General features: G+C 43.2%; 2 protein-coding genes across 3 annotated transcripts; both read left to right on the top strand.

The window, feature by feature from the left end:
• The first annotated feature begins 2,150 nt into the window (after positions 1 to 2,150).
• On the top strand, positions 2,151 to 9,438 carry SNRPA1 (small nuclear ribonucleoprotein polypeptide A'). Its single transcript, XM_074964825.1, has 9 exons — positions 2,151 to 2,310; positions 2,577 to 2,724; positions 3,343 to 3,421; positions 5,844 to 5,890; positions 6,605 to 6,707; positions 7,284 to 7,363; positions 7,922 to 7,997; positions 8,394 to 8,487; positions 9,194 to 9,438. Exons 1-9 carry the CDS (start codon positions 2,229 to 2,231, stop codon positions 9,250 to 9,252), a joined length of 768 nt encoding a protein of 255 aa, XP_074820926.1. The 5' UTR covers positions 2,151 to 2,228; the 3' UTR covers positions 9,253 to 9,438.
• Positions 9,439 to 11,371: 1,933 nt separating this feature from the next.
• On the top strand, positions 11,372 to 19,864 carry SELENOS (selenoprotein S). Of its 2 annotated transcripts, none has more exons than XM_074966553.1 (6): positions 11,372 to 11,550; positions 11,854 to 11,988; positions 13,627 to 13,733; positions 15,369 to 15,458; positions 15,569 to 15,644; positions 18,942 to 19,864. In XM_074966553.1, exons 1-6 carry the CDS (start codon positions 11,472 to 11,474, stop codon positions 19,022 to 19,024), a joined length of 570 nt encoding a protein of 189 aa, XP_074822654.1. In that variant the 5' UTR covers positions 11,372 to 11,471; the 3' UTR covers positions 19,025 to 19,864. The 2 variants fall into 2 exon arrangements, with proteins under 2 accessions (XP_074822654.1, XP_074822653.1); XM_074966552.1 differs by having other exon boundaries at positions 11,373 to 11,550; positions 15,569 to 15,647.
• The last annotated feature ends 1,560 nt before the right edge of the window (positions 19,865 to 21,424 follow it).

Here is a 21,424-nt window from a genome sequence, read left to right as displayed (position 1 = left end):
GTGTCCAAAAGAAAGCAACCTTTCTAGCTAGGATGCCACCAGGCATTTGTACATAGAAAGTTCTCTCACCCTTCTTTACTGTACTTTCAAAAGTGGGGTAGAACAAGGTGTTATGCAGCCCAGCACTCTATAGTCTCATACACACAGCTTTGCCAATGCACCCTAATCCTCATCTGCAGACATCTCGACTATCCTAGTCCTGGGTCACCATCCTAGTCTGGCAACACGCTTCGCTCTTCACCTGATGTCTAATGCTAGTGCACCACCATGTGGGGCTCCATGGAAAGTCAGTTTGACAAGATAAAAATATTTTTGCAACAGAAAACTCCAGGCTTCCAACTGTCATCTCCTGCTTTCACTGATACAGTGCCAGTCAGAGACCTCTTGACTTCATTTGATCCCAGGAAAGACCATGTGTCAAAGGGGAGGGGGAGGGGAGACGACTTCCCACACACTTTTTTTTTGCATTTTGAAAGCACTTTGCATACAAGAAACTCAACACAGTTTGAAAAAATTGGTGCATTACTTTGTCTCATAAATTCACACATTTTTAAGGCTAAAAGGCACCATTGTGAACTGAGCTGCCTAACATGGCCAGAGATTTTCACCTAATGATTCCTGCAGCAAGCCCATAAGTTAAAATCATTTTAGGCAGATTTCCAATCTTGATTTAAAGACTGCACGTGATAGAGAACTGACCATATCCCTAGGTAAATTGTTCCAGAGGTTAATTACCCAAAAATGTGTGCCTTATTTCTAACCTGAATTAGCTGAGATTCAGCTTCCAACATTCAATCTCATTGAGCCTTTGTCTGCTAGACTGAAGAGCTGTGTACTATCAGAAAGCTTTCCCCTATGTAGGTACTTATAACTCATAATCAAGTAACCTCCTAAGTTTTAAGAACAGGAGTACTTGTGGCACCTTAGAGACTAACACGGCTCCTACTCTGAAACCTCCTAAGTTTTAGTTTGCTAAACTAAATAGATTGAACTTGTTTGGGTTCTCACTATAAGGCACATTTTCCAGAATTTGGCTCATTCTTGTAGCTGTTTTCAGAACCCTTTCCAGTTTGTTTTCTTCCATTTTAAAATGTGGACATCAGAACTGGACACTATTCCCATGGTGAACAGGTATGCCACAAGCAGTGGTAATAACACCACCCTATTTGTATGCTATGTTTCCTTGCTTATACATCCAGGGATCACATTTGCTTGTTTAACCACCACATCTGAACGCTAGTTCAGGGTCAGTTGGTTCTCGACCATGATGCTCAAGTACTTTTCTACATCACTGTTTTCCAAAATACATTAACCCTGTGTAAAGGAATGTTCCTCCCATTCCTTTCTTGCATCTTAGAAACTAAATCATGGGAAGGATAAGGCCAAACTTTTCAAAAGTGGTCATTGAATTTCTGTCTCAATTTTTGTATTTCACTCAACCCCTCTGCTAATTGGGCCCACACTTTCTCGGGTTGGACACCTAAAAACTAAGGCACGCAGTCCCAGGGGCCACCGTTGAAAATTCGGCTGCCCATAACTTAGCCAAGTGCACACAGCAAAACCTGCAACAGAGTCAGGAGTAGAACCCAGACCTTTTTGGCCCCACTTCTGCAATTTAACCATAAGCAATGCGTTCACCCTTCCCCAGCGATGGGACACACCCCAACATGGTTTCAGTGGGTTTCCAGCATTGTGTGACTTGAAATTATAGTCAAGAGCTTACCCCTCCTTACCACTATTGTTAATAATTACAGCACCTCGCACCTGCCTACCACATGGCCCCCATTGCCCCAGTCCCTATGGGGTCTATGGAGGAAGGAGGTGCTGCCCCAGTCCCTATCGGGGGGGAGGCGCCCTTATCCCTATAGGGTCTACATGGGGAGGAGGGGGGCTGGCCCCAAAAGAGAATGGGGGGGAGCTGCTCCTGTCCTATGGGAGGAGGGGGAGTTGGCCCTAGAGGGTCTATAGGAGGAGCTGCCCCTATGGGGGGAGAAGGGGAGCTGGGCCTAGTCAGGGCTTGTGACTCCTTGGTGAAGGGCGGGGGAAGCTGCCCCCGTTGCTAGGGCGCTGGGAGGCGGGGCGCAGCAGCGGGCGCTCGACGGCTCGGCGCTCGACCTGGGCCTGCCGGCTCGGGGGCTCGGCGCTCGGCCCGCGGCGGCAGTGTCCTGCGCGGCGCGGCGCTCTAGGCCCCGCGGGACTCGGGAGCGGCGTGGGCAGCGCGCGGCAGGATGGTGAAGCTGACGGCGGAGCTGATCGAGCAGGCGGCTCAGTACACGAACGCCGTGCGGGACCGGGAGCTGGATCTGCGCGGTGAGGTCTGGTTGGGGGCCGGCCGGCAGGCCCCGACCTCGGAGCCGCGCGCCTGGGGCGAAGCGAGGCCTTGCTCGGAGACCGGGGGCTCTGTGTTCGTTCGTGTGTGTGTGTGTGTGTGTGAGCCTCACTCCAGTTGTGCGCACTTTGGCGGGGGGGTGATGTTCCCGGTTTCTTGCCTGGGTACCCTGCATTCCTTGTTGAACCTGCTGCTTTCACCCCCCACACTAACTTCAGCTAACCCGGGTCTGATGCTTTCTCCCTAGGGTACAAAATCCCCGTCATTGAGAACCTGGGCGCCACCTTGGACCAGTTTGATGCCATCGATTTCTCTGACAACGAGATCCGCAAGTTGGACGGGTTCCCTCTGCTGAAGCGGCTGAAAACGTTACTCATGAATAACAACAGGATATGGTATGGGGCTGTGGTGCTGCAGCGTTGGGATAGATTTGGGGTGTGCGTGGAAGGAGTCCTGGGGTGCAGCCAGTTTTCAGTATTGGCTTTTCCTTGTATCATTGGAGTGGTGCAATTTACAAATGGCCAATGATTATTTTAATTTAATGGAGGAACACAGCATGTTGCAATATGGAGCAGCATTGTAGCCTGCTTCATTTTCAGTGGGCTTTACATGTCGTGATGCTCATAACTCCTGGGTCAAATCAATAAGTATTCTCCTCATTTTATGGTCAGGAAAACTAAGGCATGGAGTTTGTGATTTGCTCAAAGCCACAGATACTCAGTAGCTTTTGTTTACCATTCCTGTGCTCAGACCAGTGAAAAATGTAAGTCATGTTCATGAAGTTTGGGGCATTGGTAAGTGGGGCACAAAATGGATGTGATCAGAGGTAATTTACATTAGCAAATAAAGAACCAAACTGTTTTATTTGAAACAGGGTGAATGATTCCAAAACCAGGTGATCCCTTGTACGTGTATTGCATTGAAGGGTTAAAATGTGTGTGCATGTTTTTATTATTAAAATTTATTACCAACCTGATCAGATTTTGATTATTTTTTTAAAATATTAATTTTAGTCGGATCGGTGAGGGACTCGAACAGGCCTTACCCAACCTCCAGGAGATCATTCTTACCAATAATAGCATTGTGGAGCTGGTAAGTTACTAATAAAAAAAAAAATAGATCAAACCAGTTTGAATTATGCACATATTTGTATATGTTGTTGTTACATGGCTTTGTTTAAAGCAGTTTTATTTACCTTTCATGAATTAATTGCAGATTATCTTTTCTCAAGAGGATAATTTTTGACATGCAGTGAAGCATAAGATGTTACTGATAGAGGGCTTTTCTAGGAAAGGTATAACACAGTAACATGTGAATAGAACTATTCAAATGCATAAAAGTTAAGTGTGTGCAGGATTGTTTATGGGACTGTGGCCTTCATTAGACTGTACCTTTTGAAGTTGGATATTGTGCTATTTTTATTACAAAAAGGTCAGACTTTTCTTTAATTTTCCAGTTTGATTAGGTTTATGCCTCTTTTACACTCTTCTGATGTAAAATGGGCATGGAATGTTAAAGGAGAATAGGAAACTTTCACAGGGATCACTTCATTGCTTTGAAATTAAACAGCTCCAGATCTAAACACAGACTCAAAGAAACAAAGTCTGGTGAATTAAAAAAACCTGAAACACTCAATGTAAAAACTTTTTTTTTTTCATGGTTGTATTATAGCCGTTTAGGAATCATATGCAATATTTCTTCCTAGTTTCTATGTTTGCATTACATGCTTGTGAATGCTAACAGTATTATTATTATACCCTCTTAAGGCTAAATTTTGTCCTAGACTATTGTACAGGCATAAATAAGGGCAGACTTTAGTCCTTGGTGTGGGGCTTGAGATTTGAAGTCCTTGATGGCATGGTTAGGCCTTGCCTACACTACAAAGTTTTGTTGCCGAAAGTTATGCCACTTTAATTAAAACTGCTGTTGCATGTCTACACTATGCTCCTTGTGTCGGCAGAGTGCATCAGCACTAGCAGCTCTTGCATCCATACAGAGAGCAGTGCACTGTGGTAGCTGGCCGCAGGGTGCTATGGGAAGGGTTTGCAAAGCTTCCACGGGGCAGGTACAGCGTCACATGATGCAGGTTTCTCAATCTCATTGTTCCATGGGCATCCCAGTAGATTGTTAGCTGCTTTTCAACTGAAGGGGGCTGGAGAGTGGTGTGCCTTGGGCCGGGGAGACAGCAGGCTGACCAACCAATCCTGGGGGAGGGGAACCACCACATCATCCCTTGACTCTGCTCCTCACAGCAGTCTCTCTGAAGCAGCCTATGGTTTTGTGATTCCCTCCAAGTTCTCCCACAGCCTCCTTAGCTGCAGGGAGCAGCATCCTGAGCAGCTCTGTGACCTGAGGAATGTCAAAGCAGCAGGGCGGTCAGTCCCTCCACTCCCCACAGCAGCAGTCTGCCTGCCACTGTGTTGTTAGTGCAGAACAGAAGCATTCCAAGTTAATGTCACAGAGCAGCACAGCTCAGATGGCAGATACTTCCTGGAGCTTTGAAAGGGGAGGAGAGCATGCCTGCAGGGTAGCAAAGATCAAAACAGTCATGGCAGGCATTGTGGGATATTGGTGGAAGCCAGTTATGTGGACAAAACAAACAGCAGTGTCTACACTGACGCTTTATTGCTTTAACTTTGTCGCAAAAAGCTTTATGCCTCTCAGCGAGGTGGTTTTATTTTGTCAGCAAAACAGAGTTTTGCCGCCAAAAGTAGCTTTGTAGTGTGTAACCTCCCTTGCTTTGTTGGCAAAAGGCAGATTTTTGCCGGTAGTGTAGTCAAGGCCTTATCTGCTTAAGCCTTATCTCAATGTGCTAATGGCCTAAGACTAAAATTTGTTTTACCTCTTCTTTTTTTTTTTCTTTTTCCCCTGTTATTTTGAAGGTATTTTATCCTAATGATATTCAGAACATTTAAGAGCAGTTCTTTCTTGAATGAAGGTTTATATACTGAGTAATTCAGATATTGTTAAGTACTTTGTTTACATTTCTAGAAAAAATATTTTCAGATCATTGTAATAAATTACATTTTCATTTCATTTTCACTTTTTAAAAAAAAGTTTGAAATGAACATGATCTTTATCCTTTGTTATAGTCCGATATCCTTTACAGTAGCCGCATACTACCAACCATTTTTACTTACCCACTATTTATATGAGTGCTTGGATACGCTAGAGGCTAATGATCGTCCATTACAAGTTTTGGACTCCTGTTAAGTTAGACCATAAGAATGGCCATACTGAGTCAGACCAAAGGTCTGTCCAGCCCAGTATCCTGTCTTCCGACAGTGGCTAATACCAGGGGCTTCAGAGGGAATGAACAGAACAGGTAATCATCAAGTGATCCATCCCCTGTGGCCCATTCCCAGCTTCTGGCAAACAGAGGCATGGGACACCATCCCTGCCCATCCTGGCTAATAGCCATTGATGGACCTATCCTCCAGGAACTTATCTAGTTCTTTTTTTGAACCGTGTTATAGTCTGTTTTAAGATTACTTATTGTGGTCCCATTATTCAGGGTGAACTGGATCCTTTGGCAACAATTAAATCACTGACTTACCTGAGGTACGTAATCTTAATGTGTATAAACAGATCTTTTTAATGTACGGTTATACTTGCTTTTAAAAAAATCTTTCATATTTTACGCTTACTATTAGCCACTGGCTTAGTTCTTTGTTTTGAAATGGCTGGTTTTTCCATTGGACCCAGACGTGTGTTAAAGAATGAATCAATAAACAAAAGGCTACAAAAAATACATAATTTTTAATGGGTAAAATTCTTCAGTTACGACCAAGTCTGCCAAAGTAAATAGGAATTAGCCACTATGTTTACATTAAGTGCTGTGTAAGCATACAACCGTCTCTGTTGTATATTTTACCTTCTCAGAATTACGTTGAGATCTATTGTTGCAAAATGCTTTAGTTTAAATCTAAATCACATGCTGATCAGCAGAGGGAATTGTATCAAGCCAGGAGATCAATAAGAGATCATGAGCCAGAATCGGGGGTGGGGGGAGGAAATGTTCAGATTTTTGTTTGTTGTAGAAATATGATGAACAATTACAGTTGTTTGTGTTTTCGTTTTCATTTCCATAGTAAAATTCACTAAGATGGTAAACTAGACTCTAAGAACAAACTTTCACTCTTTTTCATAGAGATGAAGAGCAGCGTTGTTACTGCATTTATTTAGTGTGCAGTCTTAAAGTTTAGCGTGCATCTTCTTTAAAAGAAGCAGTCTCTCGTATTCAGAATTTCTTTAAAATCTTTCTTTACTTCGTAGTATTTTAAGGAACCCTGTAACAAATAAGAAGCATTACAGATTGTATGTAATCCACAAAGTCCCACAAATCAGAGTGTTGGATTTCCAGAAAGTGAAATTAAAAGTAAGTGGCATTTTTCCTAGCCTCTCTGTAATTAGGATCTTTTAGTTAGACATTTGTTCTTGTTTTGTTTTATTTGAAAATTTAATGGTGGTGCAATTTGTGCCCCCCCCCGACTCACCAGTGTTTGTAAGCTACATTTACATCAATACTGGTGTCTAATGAAATACATACTTTGAGGCAGCTTTTACTTCACCAGTTCACTGTTTCAATAGCTTAATTCAGTAGCTTAAACCACCAGTGTTTAAGTACAGTTTGGATCTTCTTTGTCCTTTTTAGTGTCCTGAGTACAGCAGCAGATCTTTAGTGAAAGAAATAGGAAATCTTAACATAAACCTCCACTCCATCTGAGGACGAAAAGGTGGGGAAGAATTTCCTCTGGGAAGTGTCTGAGACTGCCATACTCAGAGTTTAAGCCTTTTAACTTATTGTCAAAGTGCTTCTAAATCTAGTGTTGAGACACTGGTCTTCGCTGATCCAAGAAGTCGTCAGCCTATTTGTTTTTCAAGGAAAGAAGCTATGCAAAATGCACATGATGTTCCTATTGAAATTAACTTTGTGTGTGTGGTATCGCTGTAGGAGCGTCAGGAGGCAGAGAAAATGTTCAAGGGCAAACGGGGTGCACAGCTTGCAAAGGATATTGCCAAGAGAACAAAAACGTAAGATAAAGAGAACCAATTTAAACTGGCATTTGCCTTCAGAAACACCACCTGGGTTTCCCTGTGCGGCAGTGGAGAGTAAATTGAAATGCCACTTGTTAACAGGATGTCTTAACATCTCTGGTGGTGTCTCACCAGATATGCTGGCTCCAAACATCCTACTCTTGGATGGTGGTGAATACCATTGCTCAAAACCACTTTTTTTTTTTAAAAAGGTGACTTCTCATTACAGTCTACGCAGCAGAACTCGACTGTTCAGCAACATCCAAGTTAATGGCTTAAATCCAATGCATAATCTTCTTAATGCAGAAGGCCTGCTTCTCTTCATGAGCACATAAAAGGGTGGGAGGTGGGGAAGCACATAAAAGGGTGGGAGGTGGGGAAGCTGACCTGCTGGTGTTTCTGAAGGAGGCAGTTCTTCATTGTATCAGTTTGTTAACAAAGATAAGATACTACACTTGATTGAATGCAATACTTCCAAAGTTTTAACTTTGGAAGTTAGAGAAGCAGATGTCATTCATAGGGATGTTAATAATATGCCTCTATTTTTCTTTCAAGTTTCAATCCAGGTGCTGGTTTGCCAACTGACAAAAAGAAAGCTGGGCCCTCCACAGGAGATGTTGAAGCAATTAAGGTAACATTTTTAGGATATGATGTATAGGGAAAACCGAAGTAGGGAAACTGCCCAGGATCAGAAATTTAGTGATGTTAGGTGCCCCTCTTACTGGTAACGGCATTCTTTCCAAAGTAACAGAGGAAAAATGCGTTCTGATCACTTACATACTATACCTTTTGGGTTTCTTGTTGCAGAAATCTGAGGTTTTATTGGACTTCCTTTGCGTCCCTTTCTTGATCTTAGTGACATCTTGTTCTGAGTTTAGATTTGACCACAGAGTAGGCCAACATACTGTAACTCTCTCTACAGTAAAATTTTAGTTGTCTTGAAGCAGATGTTCTTTATATATTAATCGCAGCAGCTTGTTAACATCCTGATCAATACTCATTCAACTTGTTGGTCTTCCCCTTCTAGAATGCCATAGCAAATGCTACAACTCTGGCTGAAGTGGAGAGACTCAAGGGTTTGCTGCAGTCTGGTCAGATACCTGGCAGAGAACGAAAAACAGGTAATTGTATACTTTTGTTACTCTTCTGGTTTGTCACAGAGTGATTGAGTAATATAAACAGCATGAATCAAAAACATAACTTTTTAAAACTTTGCCTGGAACTTGATATGATCTCAATCAGTGGGCTGAGGTGGATGGGTTATGTTGTTGGAGATGGTTAAAAAAGAATTGGTGTCATCAATCAGTCTGATTTTATTTCCAAAAAGTTAAAAGGATGGAACAAGGGGGTGGATATTTCATGCTGCATAAATCGGGAAAGATGAACTTTTAGACACTGTGAAAGGATGCAGGAATCTTAATCCAAGTGAAACCCTTTTAGATGTAACACTTGTGCAGTATAGTTGAATTTGACTAAAATCATTTGGGCAAAATTTGACAGCCTCAAAGACAGAAGCTTAATTTTCTGGGTCAGTTTGCTGACCCTAAATATACCAGGTATTCTGACCTTTTTAGACAGTGGAAGGCCTAGACAATGGGTAGTTTCTCAGTGGGAATAAAGCAAGCTGCATATCAGACTAGGCAGTGACAAGGTCAGATGCTACCACGGGTATAACTCAAACTGTGCAGTAAAATAATTGAACCAATAACTGTAGGTGAATGTGAGAATCTTCAAATCATTATCCCCACTTTTCAGATAGGGTATAAGAGATTAGTATCTGTAAAGTCTTAACAGGTATTAAATAATTCTGATGTATCCATTTTGTAGGACCAACAGAGGAAGTTGAAGAGGAGATGGAAGAAGACACAGTTCCCAATGGATCTTAAATGGTATCGTCAGGTGATCTGAAGAATATGTAGTATTGTATCCTTGTTTATGAATACATTTCCAATGTTGTCATAGAGTTAAGTTAATAACATTACCCCTTTTACAAAATGGATTTTTGTTAGCTTGGGGCTTTTTTTGAAGTCCGATTAGTGTGTGTGAAATTTCTATTGTAAATTTTATACTGTACATGAAGTCCAATAAAACACCATTTCCTCTCTCTGCAGGCATTATTGTGACACTTTTTTATTCTCTGTGGGCCTAAAATCGATTTAATATCCTCTTCTTCCTTAGGTTTCTCCTAGAAGCATTCTCTAACCCCAGTGGCCTTTTCTTTAACTCACCCTTGATATTTAGTTACTGGTAAAGTCTTCATATGATTTAAACTGTCGGTTATTAAAATATGAATATAAATATTGACACAACTGTGGGGAAAGCAAAAAATAAATTACCCATGGTCTATATTTGGTTAGCCAAAATGCAATTATCGAAGTTTGAATTTAGTCAGTTGACTAACCCTTATTCCCTTTTTAAAAAACAACAAAAGTTATGCATCTGTTAACTAGGGCCAAGACCTCAGTTTTGTGTTATCCAGAGATTGCAGTACCAGCAGCCAATTAGGTCATTGGTTCGTTAATTCAGCAGTCATCCTTCTCATCAGCACTCATGCAGCCTGGTACTGTGAAGCTGTCTCCCATCTATGAAATGACTCTAGAAGTTACACAGATCTCCTATTAGCATATCTGCAGTATGTATAATATCACCCATTGCAGAAACACTGCAATGCTAGAGCTCCTAAACATTCTGCACCACCAAGGCTTTTCAGTCACCATGTGCTTGAAGCATGCCTTTAAAAGGTCTGAGTCAGCTGGACTTCTAAAGACAAGTATGCTGAGTGATGTGACATGCTTATGCAGCAATGCTCATGGTTGCAGGCTCTTCCCATTGCAAGCCAAACCAATGAAGCAGTATGCTGTCTGCCTGGGTGTAATGAACTAATGCCATGAAAAAGAAAAATGACAGATGTGCCTTGGAGCAGCCTGATTGGGGGAAGGGGGTGAGGGCCTAGGTATGAGTGAGCATGTTCCAGTGATGCATAAAGTTTTTTTAAAAACACTGATCATCTGCTATTTGGAGCTCTGTTGAAGGACAAGCAGTAGTGAGTCCTAAAATGACATGCAGCCATACAGAAGAGCATCTGGGGAGCTGAAGCAGGAAGCTAGGATAAATGTAGGCAGAGAATCTAGAAGCCGCTGCAACTGGGGAACCTATCCAGGAAATGAACAGCAGTCAGCTGTCTGAGAAGATCAGCAGCCAGCAAAGGAGGTAAGAGATGAAGAGTAGGGAGACTTGTTCTTAAAAGCTGATGCTAGTGTGAAGGAGGCTTGATGTGAAGGCTAGGTGTAACCAGTGCCAAATCATGGTGGTAGAAGGGGTGTAAAAGCGTAGGAAACAAGGGCTGGCAGCTTATACAGCGAGGGAGGCACTGGCAAATGCAGAGGGAGTTAGAGGAATAAATGCTCAGTTCTTCCAGGCCAGTAACAGCTACGGGCAGGCCCTGTTCCTGCAAGTCACAGGCTGTAGGCAGGGAGCTATTCACAGCCATTAAGACACAGGGAGGCAGGATCTCCCGAAGTCCTGGACTTGGGCATGCCTTAGAGACGGGGTCTTGGGACCCGTGGGGGCCTCCACCCCCTGCAACCCCTGTGGCAGCTACACCCATCACTCCTGGCAGGGGCAGGGGCAGGGGCAGCTGGAATCCAGGGGAGGATCCTAGGGCAGTCCAGGGAACCTCAGGATTGGTAGATCCGGGCTTCTCAGACTCAGAGCACCTCTAACCTTTGATTGGTCTAGGGCTACCCTCGCTGCGCTTCCTGACTTCTCATCATTGGTTTGAACAGCTAACACCCCCCTTCTGATTGGTTTAGGTTTTGGCCTCTTCCTCTATCGCTTGATTGGCCACAGCTTCGATACCTCTTCTTTTGATTGGTCTCCGCCTCCTTTTTTTTATACTAACCACCGCCCCCTGATCTTTCCTATATCGCGATTGGCCGTCAGCAGCCGCGCTGCTTTCTGATTGGCGGAGCCTCTCCAGGCCCTGGCTACGTGTCGCCTGGCCCGGGGAAGAGCGCCGGGGGCGGTACCTGCTCCCGGACGTGGCGGTCAGGCGAGCTGGCCCAGTGAATCCGGCTCGCTGTGAGGGGAGGCCGCGGCCGGCGGGATGGAGTTGGGCGGGGGGGCGCCGGGTCCCGGCAGGCCCGTGCTGGAGCAGGAGGGGATCCAGGCCCTGCAGCAGTCGGGTGAGCGGCCGGGGCCCTGGGCTGGGCCGGGGGCGGGCTCTGGGGGTAACGCCCGCCCCGAGGCGGTTGGGGGGGGTCTGGGGGGCAGGGTCGCTCGTGAGGAGGCCTGGGTTCTGGGGCTAAGCGCCGACCTGGGGGCTGCCCCCCCCCAGCGTGTAGCCTGCCATGGCCCGTGAGGGGTGACAGGCCCCACTGGAGTGCGGGGGGATGAGCCCCCACGGATCCTCTTCCCCGGCAGCAAGGGGGAATCCAGGCCCAGCCTTGACACCTCTGGCTTGACGCGTCCCTCTCCTCTTTCCCCAGTGGGCTGGCTGCTGGCCAGCTACGGCTGGTACATCCTCTTCGGCTGCGTCGCTGTCTACCTCGTTGTCCAGAAGTTGGCTGAAAAGATGAGAGCCCAGAGGAGGAACCGACCCGATGCAGCCGGGGCACCACTTGGTTTGTAAATCTCCATTGGCTCTGGGGTGGCACGTTCGCTTGCCCTGGTTTAGATCCGCTGTTTAGATCCTTTACGGTGGGTCCTTGGGCGTAATACCTTGGAAGGCTTCCCCAAGTCACGGTTATTGGTAAAAGATCAGATGTGGAGAGCTTTGTTAAACGCCAGTATGTGACAACGTTCCTGCTCTAAGGATCTTATGAACTAACACAGACATGATACCCAGGGCAACTTTTCAGGCAGCAAAGGTGCAGAGCCCTCACTGGCGAGGAGGTCAGTGGGGGAAGGCTTAGTGAAAGATGTGGCGTTGAAGACTGGGAAGGCTTTGCCAAAGATGGAGGGTGGCCTGAAAGGAGAAGAGAGAAATAAAGGAAGCAGTGAAGAGAGGTGCTGCAGGATAGCATAGGGTTTGGGGATAATGCGTCTTGACTATGATCTTGAAAGCAACACGTTCTGTATAGTGACTTATATGATACCGTGGTGCCAAAATACTTCAGGGTTCATCACCACGGAAGCTGAGCACCCTATAGAATTGCCAGAGAAACTGCAAGATGTTTTTGTTATGCTTTGCAAACCCTCCTGATTCGTATTTGCCAGTCACTTCCTCCTCCTTATCCCTTAGCGCCACCCACTTCATAGGTCATGTTTGTGCGTAGCTGCCTACTGTGTATGCTATCTTATCTCTTGAACTGTGCCACTAGGTTGTAAATTGTACGCAGTCCAGGCTTTGTTTCAGTTTGAAACCACCTATTGCCTTCCCTTTGCATGCTGGCTTTCTTTCATCGGGATAACTGGATGTCACTGTGCAATGAAACTCCACAAGAATCTTTTTTTCTAAAAATTGTGTTCCATTGTTGCAGGCTGCAATGGAAATACTAAGTCACAGGGGAAAAAACGACATGCCAAAAACCCAGTATTTTACACAACTACTGCTGAAACTTCTGTATCCAAACAATTATTTATTCATGATTTAATACATATCAACATAGAAAATATGAAACTTCCCTGTATTAACAAGTAGAAAACGCTGAGTAAAATATCTGAGGTTTTTTGGGGTTTTCTGGGGGGAAGTCAGCCTTTTCCCCTGTGACACTTACAAAAGGCAGCAGGGAGAGAGGTGGATACAATAGGTGGCCTGTATCAGGCTGTCTGCTTTCTCCTTGGAGAGGAAGGTGTATAATATCTTCATAAATCATGTCTCTGATAGAGCATGTTGGATCTTCCACTTTATTGTTATGATGAGACAAGTAGGAGCAATTGGAGAAGGAATGGGAGGGAGTCTGGGCTGGTTTGTTAATGATTCCTAATAGAAGAAGTTCTGTATGTAGATGAAAGTGGATTCCCTGCAGGAGTATGGGTAGGTAGTTCTGAAATAATTCTTACCAACCAGTTTCAAACACTAGAATGGCAATGTTAAATTGTTGATGGGTGGGTTAACTGTAATGGTTTAAGGATCATTCCAAAAATTCTAAATGTGATCAGCAGTTGGATCAGTATATAAGTTATTGGAAAAGATTAGTTAGAAAGTAAGCTTCAGCTACAGTTTCTTCCAGAGCAACTGTAGAGCTGTATGGTTACGCTTCTGTATCAAGATTCTTTGAAGATGATCGTTTTGCCAACTTTTTTTCATGATCTCATAGAACCTGATGTAGTGGTGAGACGGCAGGAAGCTCTGGCAGCAGCTCGCTTCAGGATGCAAGAGGAGTTGAATGAACAAGCTGAAAAATACAAAGAAAAGCAAAGACAGGTAATGTGAGGGCCAGGAGGACGTTTATTTAACTTCTTAATTCGCAGTCCAGTTTTTGTGTGTGTGGTGGGTGGTTTTGGGTTTTTGGGGGGTTTTTTTTGGTACAGAGTAGGTTTATACCTGACTAAATTGTAGAAGATCTGTGAACTCCTGGATTTCTTCCATATTCTGTTTGGAACAGAAGGCTTGGAAGATTACCCAAGGCTTAAGGGTCAAATGGTGAAGACTGATGTATTCCATTTCTATTACTTCAAAGACTTTTGGCATAAGGAGAATAATTGTCTTAAGCCCAAATGCCGAAGTGCTTGCTTGAGTTGAAGCTTTGATGATCTTGATCAGTCAAAATGATTAGATCCTGCTAAGATGCAGGAAATTCATTCATGCTGGACTGTTTCCACTATTTGTTCTACTCCTTCCTGAAGTAACTGACCTAGTTAATACTACTTTTTTCTCCTAAAACATATAGTAAAAGAAAACTCTATAGGCCTGATTCTTGAAAAAGTCAGACTTGGACTGTGATTGTGCATGCAAACCTGGGTTATGTGTATGCAAAAGGATTCTTCACTGGCTATATTAGCATGCCAGTTAACCACACAATTACACATGAAATTTGTATGCTCAATAGCAAACTTAATTTTTCAGGAAATTGAGTGCCAGTGCAACTCCACGAGGCCTTAAAAAGCTGTAGAATGCAACTTGCACTAATGAGGAATACCACATAATTCAATGATGCTGTCTCCTCTAGGTAACAGCATGGGAGAGCTAATAATCAGAATAGCAGTAAAGAACCTCACTAATCCTAGTTCGCTTTATTTTCTCCCCGCAGTCAATAGAGATGGTAATATCTCTTCATAAGTAATCTTCAAGCGTTGGAGTCCCTATCAGTGTAGTTAGACTTTAGCTACTAGGATTTCTTCAAATATCAAATGGAAAACTGTGTTCAGGAGGAGAATAGCCATCTTTGAGGAAATCTAACCCAATGCATTTAAACTGAGAGAGCCTTGCTTTGTTTGACTCTGGGCAAACTAATATACCTCTTTTTCTTTCCCATCCTTAAGAATAAAGGAGTCTGATGTGTTAACCATTAGCCTGTACTGCCTATTCGATAAATTACTTTAAGAAAGATTCTGGTAGCATTTTCATATGCTGATGATTGTTTATTCCATGTGAAAATATGCTTTATTCTGCTTTTCGACGCTTCATTTGAACAATGTTTTCTTCCACCAAAAGCCTCTGATATTTTAAATGCCTTCATATCCATGATTTGTAAAGATTTACTTTCAAGAAGAACTTTTTTTTATATATATACTAAAATCTAGTTAGCTCTTTACTTAACATTTCATTTTATTATTTCAATTTGTCTCAGCACATGGAAAAGAGGTGCAGCTATGATTTAAAGTCATATTCTTTCCCATCCCTGTGCAGTGTGGTTGGAAAGACTTAGATATTACTTCTTTAGCTAAGGCAAGGAAAAGTAGGAATTGTATCAGTTTTGTTTGTGTGTTTGGTTTATGATTTTTTTTTCTATGCTAAAATGGCAGCACTTTAGCTGTTGGCTTTTTGGGGATTGTTCCAGTTAATTATACCGTCAAACAGTGTTACAAATTCTTCTATTTCCCCCCCGCCGCCGCCCAGCTTGAAGAAGAGAAGAGAAGGCAAAAGATAGCAATATGGGAAAGCATGCAAGAAGGAAAAAGCTATAAAGGAAATCTGAAACTGAACCAGGTAACTTTACTTTTCTTAAACTTCACATGTTGCAGCAAATATCTTTAGGTATATAACTAGTTGAAAACTGAAGTTGACAAGCTCTAAATAATTTTCATTTGTCTGAACAGCAAGAAATAGAATCCACTGCTTCTGCGTCGTCAACAGTCCCGAAGCCTAAACCTAACAAAAAGCCTTTGCGAGGAGGTAGTAAGTATGAAACCTGGGTGTCTGTCAGTTATGGAAAATGAAATACTTATTCGGCTATCTAGATGGTTATTTTATACGTGGGTGATTTTGTGTCTCTTTGTTGAGACAGAGGGTACTCCTTGATTCTCGATACAGCTCATGTCTTGTTGGAGGAGTCTTATATTTGAGTACTGTAGTCAGTACAAAGTCAGTTCAACTTCTGTAGCCACGTTCTGCTATATGTTACAGAGAAAAATCTCTGGGCCTGTTTGTTTCTGCTGTGGGGAAACCTGACAGTATTACAGCCCCTTGAGAAAACTTTTTAGCATGACTCAGAGATCCAGTAACTCCTCACTTAACCTTGTCCCAGTTAACATTGTTCCACTGTTGCTGATCTATTAGGGAACAAGCTTGTTTAAAGTTGCGCAGTGCTCCCTAATAACATTGTTTGGCAGCTGCTTGCTTTGTCCATTGCTTGCAGGATTCTCTGGACGAACAGCCCCTCCTTGTGGGGATTAGAACCTGGGGGGGCCAGCAGCTTCCCCTCCGCCCCCCCTATCAGCTTCCCTAAATTCCCTGTAAGGTACGTGGCTTGGCAGCTGCCCAGCAGCAGTTCAGGTGCCGCCCTCCCCCAGCTGCTCCTGACCTGCGCTCTGCCTTGGAGCTGCTCCCGGGAGCTTCCTGCCTGCGGTGGGATGTCCCGCCGCTCCTGTCCCCTGCTCCGTACCCCCTCTCCACAAAGCGGAGGAGGAGACAGAGCTTGGCGGGGGGAGGCTTGCTGGAAGCTGCTGCTTCCCTTCTGACCTGGCTGATCTGCTTAAAAGGGCAACGTACTTGAAGTGGGGTCAGCGTACTTAAAGGGGAAGTGCACGTTTCTCTCTCTCTCTTTCTCTTTCATGCACTCCTCCGCACTTTGGAAAGTCAGCACTTGTGCAGCCGTGCATGTGCCGTCAGGAGGAGGGAGTGGAGTGGTGCACTCCAGCTGGATAGCGTGGGCTCATCAGCATGTTCAGTTTTTGCAGGGAAGTGTTTGCAGCTATTGCCCTGACTGCATCTATTGTGTTTCCTCCCTCCTGCCTTAGTCCATGCTGCCTTGTAGAGTGTAAGGCTACATTAACAGCAGCGTATTAACCCTTGAGGGCTCAGCCGAGTGCTAGTTCATCATTTAGCAGCAAGGCATTCCCTGGGAAATATCCCACTATCTGACTTCACCACCTCAACCAAGCTTTACAATCGTTCATTGCTGTGTACAATATTAAACTGTTTGTTTAAAATTGTTTGAAACTTGTACTGTATGTGTACATAACGTCTTCTATCTGGTGAAAAAAATGTCCCTGGAACCTAACACCACCACATTAATTCTTATGGGGAAATTGGATTTGCTTAACATCGTTTCACATAAAGTCGCATTTTTCAGGAACGTAACTACAGCGTTAAGTGAAGAGTTACTGTACTGTCTCCTGATCTTAGAAAATGTAGATTTTGATTAACTTTTTTTTTTTTTGGTAACTTCTTTTGGTCAGGGTAAATAAAAGGAGCCCCACAGCATGCTGTCTGGTCTCTTTGTGTGTATCTCTGAGCACTGGTTTTTTAGATACGTCTCTTCTGCGTTTTGTTTTATTTTACGCAAATGTAAGTGTAATTTTAGTTTCATGCAGCATTTCATTTGCCTGACTGCTCAGATGCCACAGTGATTGAGCCATGATATCACTACTATAGATAAAAGCCACACAGCCAGTCCCCCTCCATCCCCCCATGTACAATGCACCTACTTTCCCTAATAATAAAGCCCAATTTGGGACCAATATTCTAATTGGTATTGCCATTAGTGATTGTCCGGATGATCCTACCAATGAATGTACCAAAGCAGAAGGAATACACCTTGAGAGTACAGCAGTGAATATGTTACAATAGCTGCACAAAGAACCTTGTCGCATCTTTAATATGTTTAGTCAATAGTTCATTTTACTATTGAGTTGAAAATCCTACTTGAATGTGAGATTGACTGCCATCAATGCCAAACACGTTGTATGTATCACCTTAGCTGATCACTCTTGTTATAGTGTATATGGTAACGCCCATTGTTTCATGTTCTCTGTGTATAAAAAATCGTTCTACTGTGTTTTCCACTGCATGCATCCGATGAATTGAGCTGTAGCTCACAAAAGCTTATGCTCAAATAAATTTGTTAGTCTCTAAGGTGCCCCAAGTACTCCTGTTCTTCTTGCGGATACAGACTAACACGGCTGCTACTCTGGACCGTTGTATGTTGTTTATCATCAGCATACTCTAGTAGTCTGTTACCACGGAATGCCGAGCATTAAAACTGTTAAGAACAGGAAATCAGAGAATAACAAAGAATGGGCTGCAGCTAAGCTAAGAAATGTCATAACATCAGTTGGTTCCTTCAGTCATTTCCCTCTCCTGCCACCTATCCTAGCTTCATCCCAGGCAGAATCCATGTTTAAATGACAGATTATGGAATTAGATGGCTGTATTCTGCTCATGAGGTAAACAAGGGTCAGTTGAAGAATCCTGCAGGCTGAATAAAATTCTGAAAACAGAACTTTTAGTTGTTTAGTGAGCAAGATAACTTCTGTAATGATGGGGAAAGTAGTGGAGGTTTGAATGGAATAGGTTAATATTGAAAACTGCTCAGTCAGTATAGCAGAGAGTAGTAATCTGTCTGCTGATCGTGTATGGACAAAATAATTAGACAAGAGACATTTGCAAGCCTATATCTTTCCCAAGTGTACCCTTGTAAAAGGTGACTGAATCTGGTGTTTATCACATTGGGAAATTCAACTAAAAATCAGTGTCTGTCTGGTTTTATCTTATGAAACGAGAGAAGTAAATATAAAACCAAAATTGCCAAACCCATGGGGATGAGAGGCCTGCACTTCTCTAACACCAGTAGCAATGCCGCTTCTGTCAGAAGTTTACTTTAAAGAGGTTACAGAGTTTAACCTCATGGCAAAAAAATGGAGCTTAATGGTCTGCAATAATGAATGAGCAGTGATATGTCTGTGATGCAGACTTTGTTATGTATAGTGTTATCACTGCAAACTACACATCTCCCTTGTGCATTTTGGAAGTCCTGTGGGTCTTCTGCCACTTAATTTCTATGTTGGAGTGGGCCAAACTTGTGAAATATGAATGCTGTACTGTGATATGTAACCTCTTAAAATCGCCAGACTTCAGTTATTGATGACATGGACTGTTGGATTGTATTACAAAATAAATCCCCTCCTGACTAGGGTTTACCTCTAACTCTCAATTGTCCGTGTTTTTACTATCCCTCCTCTGTCGTTGCAGGTTATAATCCTTTGTCTGGAGAAGGCGGTGGAACTTGTGCTTGGAGACCAGGTCGCAGAGGAGGTCCATCTTCAAGTGGATGAGGCTAACCTTACTGGTGTCTAATGACACTAGCAGGCCTAATCTGACCCACTATTCAACTGCCTGCAGCTTGCATGTCACAGTGACTCTTTTGGGGCTTGGTTTAGTACAGGTGTAGACTTAGAAACAAATGTACATGACACACAGATTTTAATGTGACAGCTAAAAACCCTGACACATTATCACACACAGGAAAATGGTTTATCCTTTTTTAACAGACTGAAGATTATACAGGGAACAGAATGTCAATCAACAGTTGTCTTTCGCTTATCTAAAGAAGAAGCGTGGTCTATGGCTAAAGCACGTGACTTAGTCACGAAGTCTGGCTTCTATGCCTGGCTGGTCAGGAGACTGCCTGTGTGACCTGAGGCAAGTTCCTTAACGATCTGTGCCTCAGTTTACCCATCTGTAAAATGGGGATGTTACCTTCCTCATGGGGGGGGGGGTGCACAAAGGCATATGGGTGACAAAGACCTGTGAGAATAGGGCTTGCCTGTATGATATTTCCATTCTTGGGGGCACTTCAACAAGTCTGACTTAATATTTCTGCTGGTTACTAAGTGCTAAACCTTTCAGTGGGTGATTTAGAGCATGGCTCCAAGGGCTCAAATGTCATGGGTTTAGTACAAAAGGCCAATTATTATAGATGAGTCTCTGTGACAAGCTGCATTGAATGATGTTGTCCTCATAAATGGTAAACAAACCAGTGAGGATCACGGATACTAGACAGTAGATGCGGGTTTCTTGCTATATCTTTTTTTTTTATTTCAACAGTTTTGTAAAACAAAACACTGTAAATATTGAATACCATTGGAAATAAATTGTAAACTTAGTATTTGCAATACTGTGGTTTTTACAGCATCTTTTTACATAGGAGGTACCTGTTCTAGTTCAATAAATGTGACTAAAGCAAGATACTTCCTGGATTGTGTGGTTACGTTTTTTGACTACTAATTCAGCATTAATGCTTGGCCTGACATTTTGATGGCGTCCCTCAGTGATTTTTTTTTAACCCTTCTAATTTTCATTGGTGGCTATTTCAATGCCGAATGTCCGTTTTCTAATAAATAAATAAATCGCCTTCAGGCCGAGACCAAAATGCGGAAAATATCAGGCTAGAAACTAAAAGCTTTGGACAGTTACAAATGTTGGAAAATGGGGTAAAACAGATCCTCAGCAATTGAATCTTGTCCAGCCTTTACAATTGGAGAGCTTATGCTGAAAAACATATGGCAAGGGCCTTGTGCTTTCAAATGGTTGGAGACGGTCAGTAGCTCTTTCCAGGCTGTAGTCAATGATCTCTGGCTTTTTGGGGTGGTGGAAATATCTTGGGCTGGTTAACTTGAAAACTAACAGACCTTCAAACAGAAGAACAATAATTTATAACTTCTGTGGCTCTGATCCTACAGTGTGATCCATTCATGGTGACCCCTGTGCTGATGACATCAGTGGGAACCTGCATGAGTCTAGTAGGTCCCCAGGCAGGATCAGGTCCTTCATCTGGAGGCCACTAGAGTAATTTCCTGTGTACCATCTTGCTTCTCTCCACCAGAGGCACTGCAGAAATCTTCCAACATGGGCTGGTGGCCTGGCGGTCTTTCATGCTGAATAGCTCAGCTGGATACAGAAGCCTGTCCTATACCCTGCTGTCGGTCTATGCTGTGTGAAGGGTCCGGAACATTTGTGCTGAAAAGAGTCGACAGTTTGCAAATGAGTTTAACTCCAGCCTGTGTAAATTCTACATGCTCTAAACAGTAAGTGAATAAAGAGTATAGGCTCTTCATCCTTCTTTTTTGGCATGTATTCAGCTGTGTGGGTGGACACAGTGTTGATCTAAAGGCAGCTGATTTATAAGTGTCACCCCCTCTTCAGTACTTTTATCAGAAACCTGGGTGGCTTTGGCTAGTCCTTCTTTGTGGATCTTGCAAGATAAAGCATGAAAAGTTCCCATCAAAGGCATATGGCAAGTATCCACACGGCTCTGGTCTCTTTATTTTGAGTTCGTATGCACAGTGCCCTATTTCACTAAACTAGCTTAAAGCCCCTTGCAAAATAGTGCTTCTAAACACACACTTGGAGACTCTTCACTGCTATTTCTGCACGGATATTCCATTTTATGAGGTCACAAATCTTTATAGTGACTACCCCCTACATCTTATGTTCCCAACTTTCAACCGCTGACCATAAATGGACTATTTCAGCCAAGTATCATTTAATCTTATGAGCTTTAAAGTCCCTAGTCAGGAACTGGAAGAGTGAAGAATCTCCCAACGTAGTCTTCTCCCGTTACATATGTCATTTTGATTTTAGCTTGTAAGGGATATATCTAAATGCATTCAGAATGTGCAATGAGAAGGCTGTTAATATTCTATCAAAACCATCTTTTCATTTCCTGGCCTCTG

Source organism: Natator depressus, chromosome 10 (genome assembly GCF_965152275.1).
Source record: "Natator depressus isolate rNatDep1 chromosome 10, rNatDep2.hap1, whole genome shotgun sequence".
NCBI lineage: Eukaryota > Metazoa > Chordata > Testudines > Cheloniidae > Natator > Natator depressus.
This window is presented reverse-complemented; position numbering and strand designations above follow the sequence as displayed.

What these genes read in the sequence shown, in the direction of transcription:
- SNRPA1 (XM_074964825.1), top strand. Translation starts at nt 2,229, where the DNA reads ATGGTGAAGCTGACGGCGGAGCTGATCGAGCAGGCGGCTCAGTACACG. An exon ending in TCCAGAAAGTGAAATTAAAA is followed by an intron (nt 6,708 to 7,283) that starts GTAAGTGGCATT and finishes GTATCGCTGTAG; the next exon opens with GAGCGTCAGGAGGCAGAGAA. An exon ending in TGGCAGAGAACGAAAAACAG is followed by an intron (nt 8,488 to 9,193) that starts GTAATTGTATAC and finishes TCCATTTTGTAG; the next exon opens with GACCAACAGAGGAAGTTGAA.
- SELENOS (XM_074966552.1), top strand. Translation starts at nt 11,472, where the DNA reads ATGGAGTTGGGCGGGGGGGCGCCGGGTCCCGGCAGGCCCGTGCTGGAG. An exon ending in TGCAGCCGGGGCACCACTTG is followed by an intron (nt 11,989 to 13,626) that starts GTTTGTAAATCT and finishes ATGATCTCATAG; the next exon opens with AACCTGATGTAGTGGTGAGA. An exon ending in ACAAAGAAAAGCAAAGACAG is followed by an intron (nt 13,734 to 15,368) that starts GTAATGTGAGGG and finishes GCCGCCGCCCAG; the next exon opens with CTTGAAGAAGAGAAGAGAAG.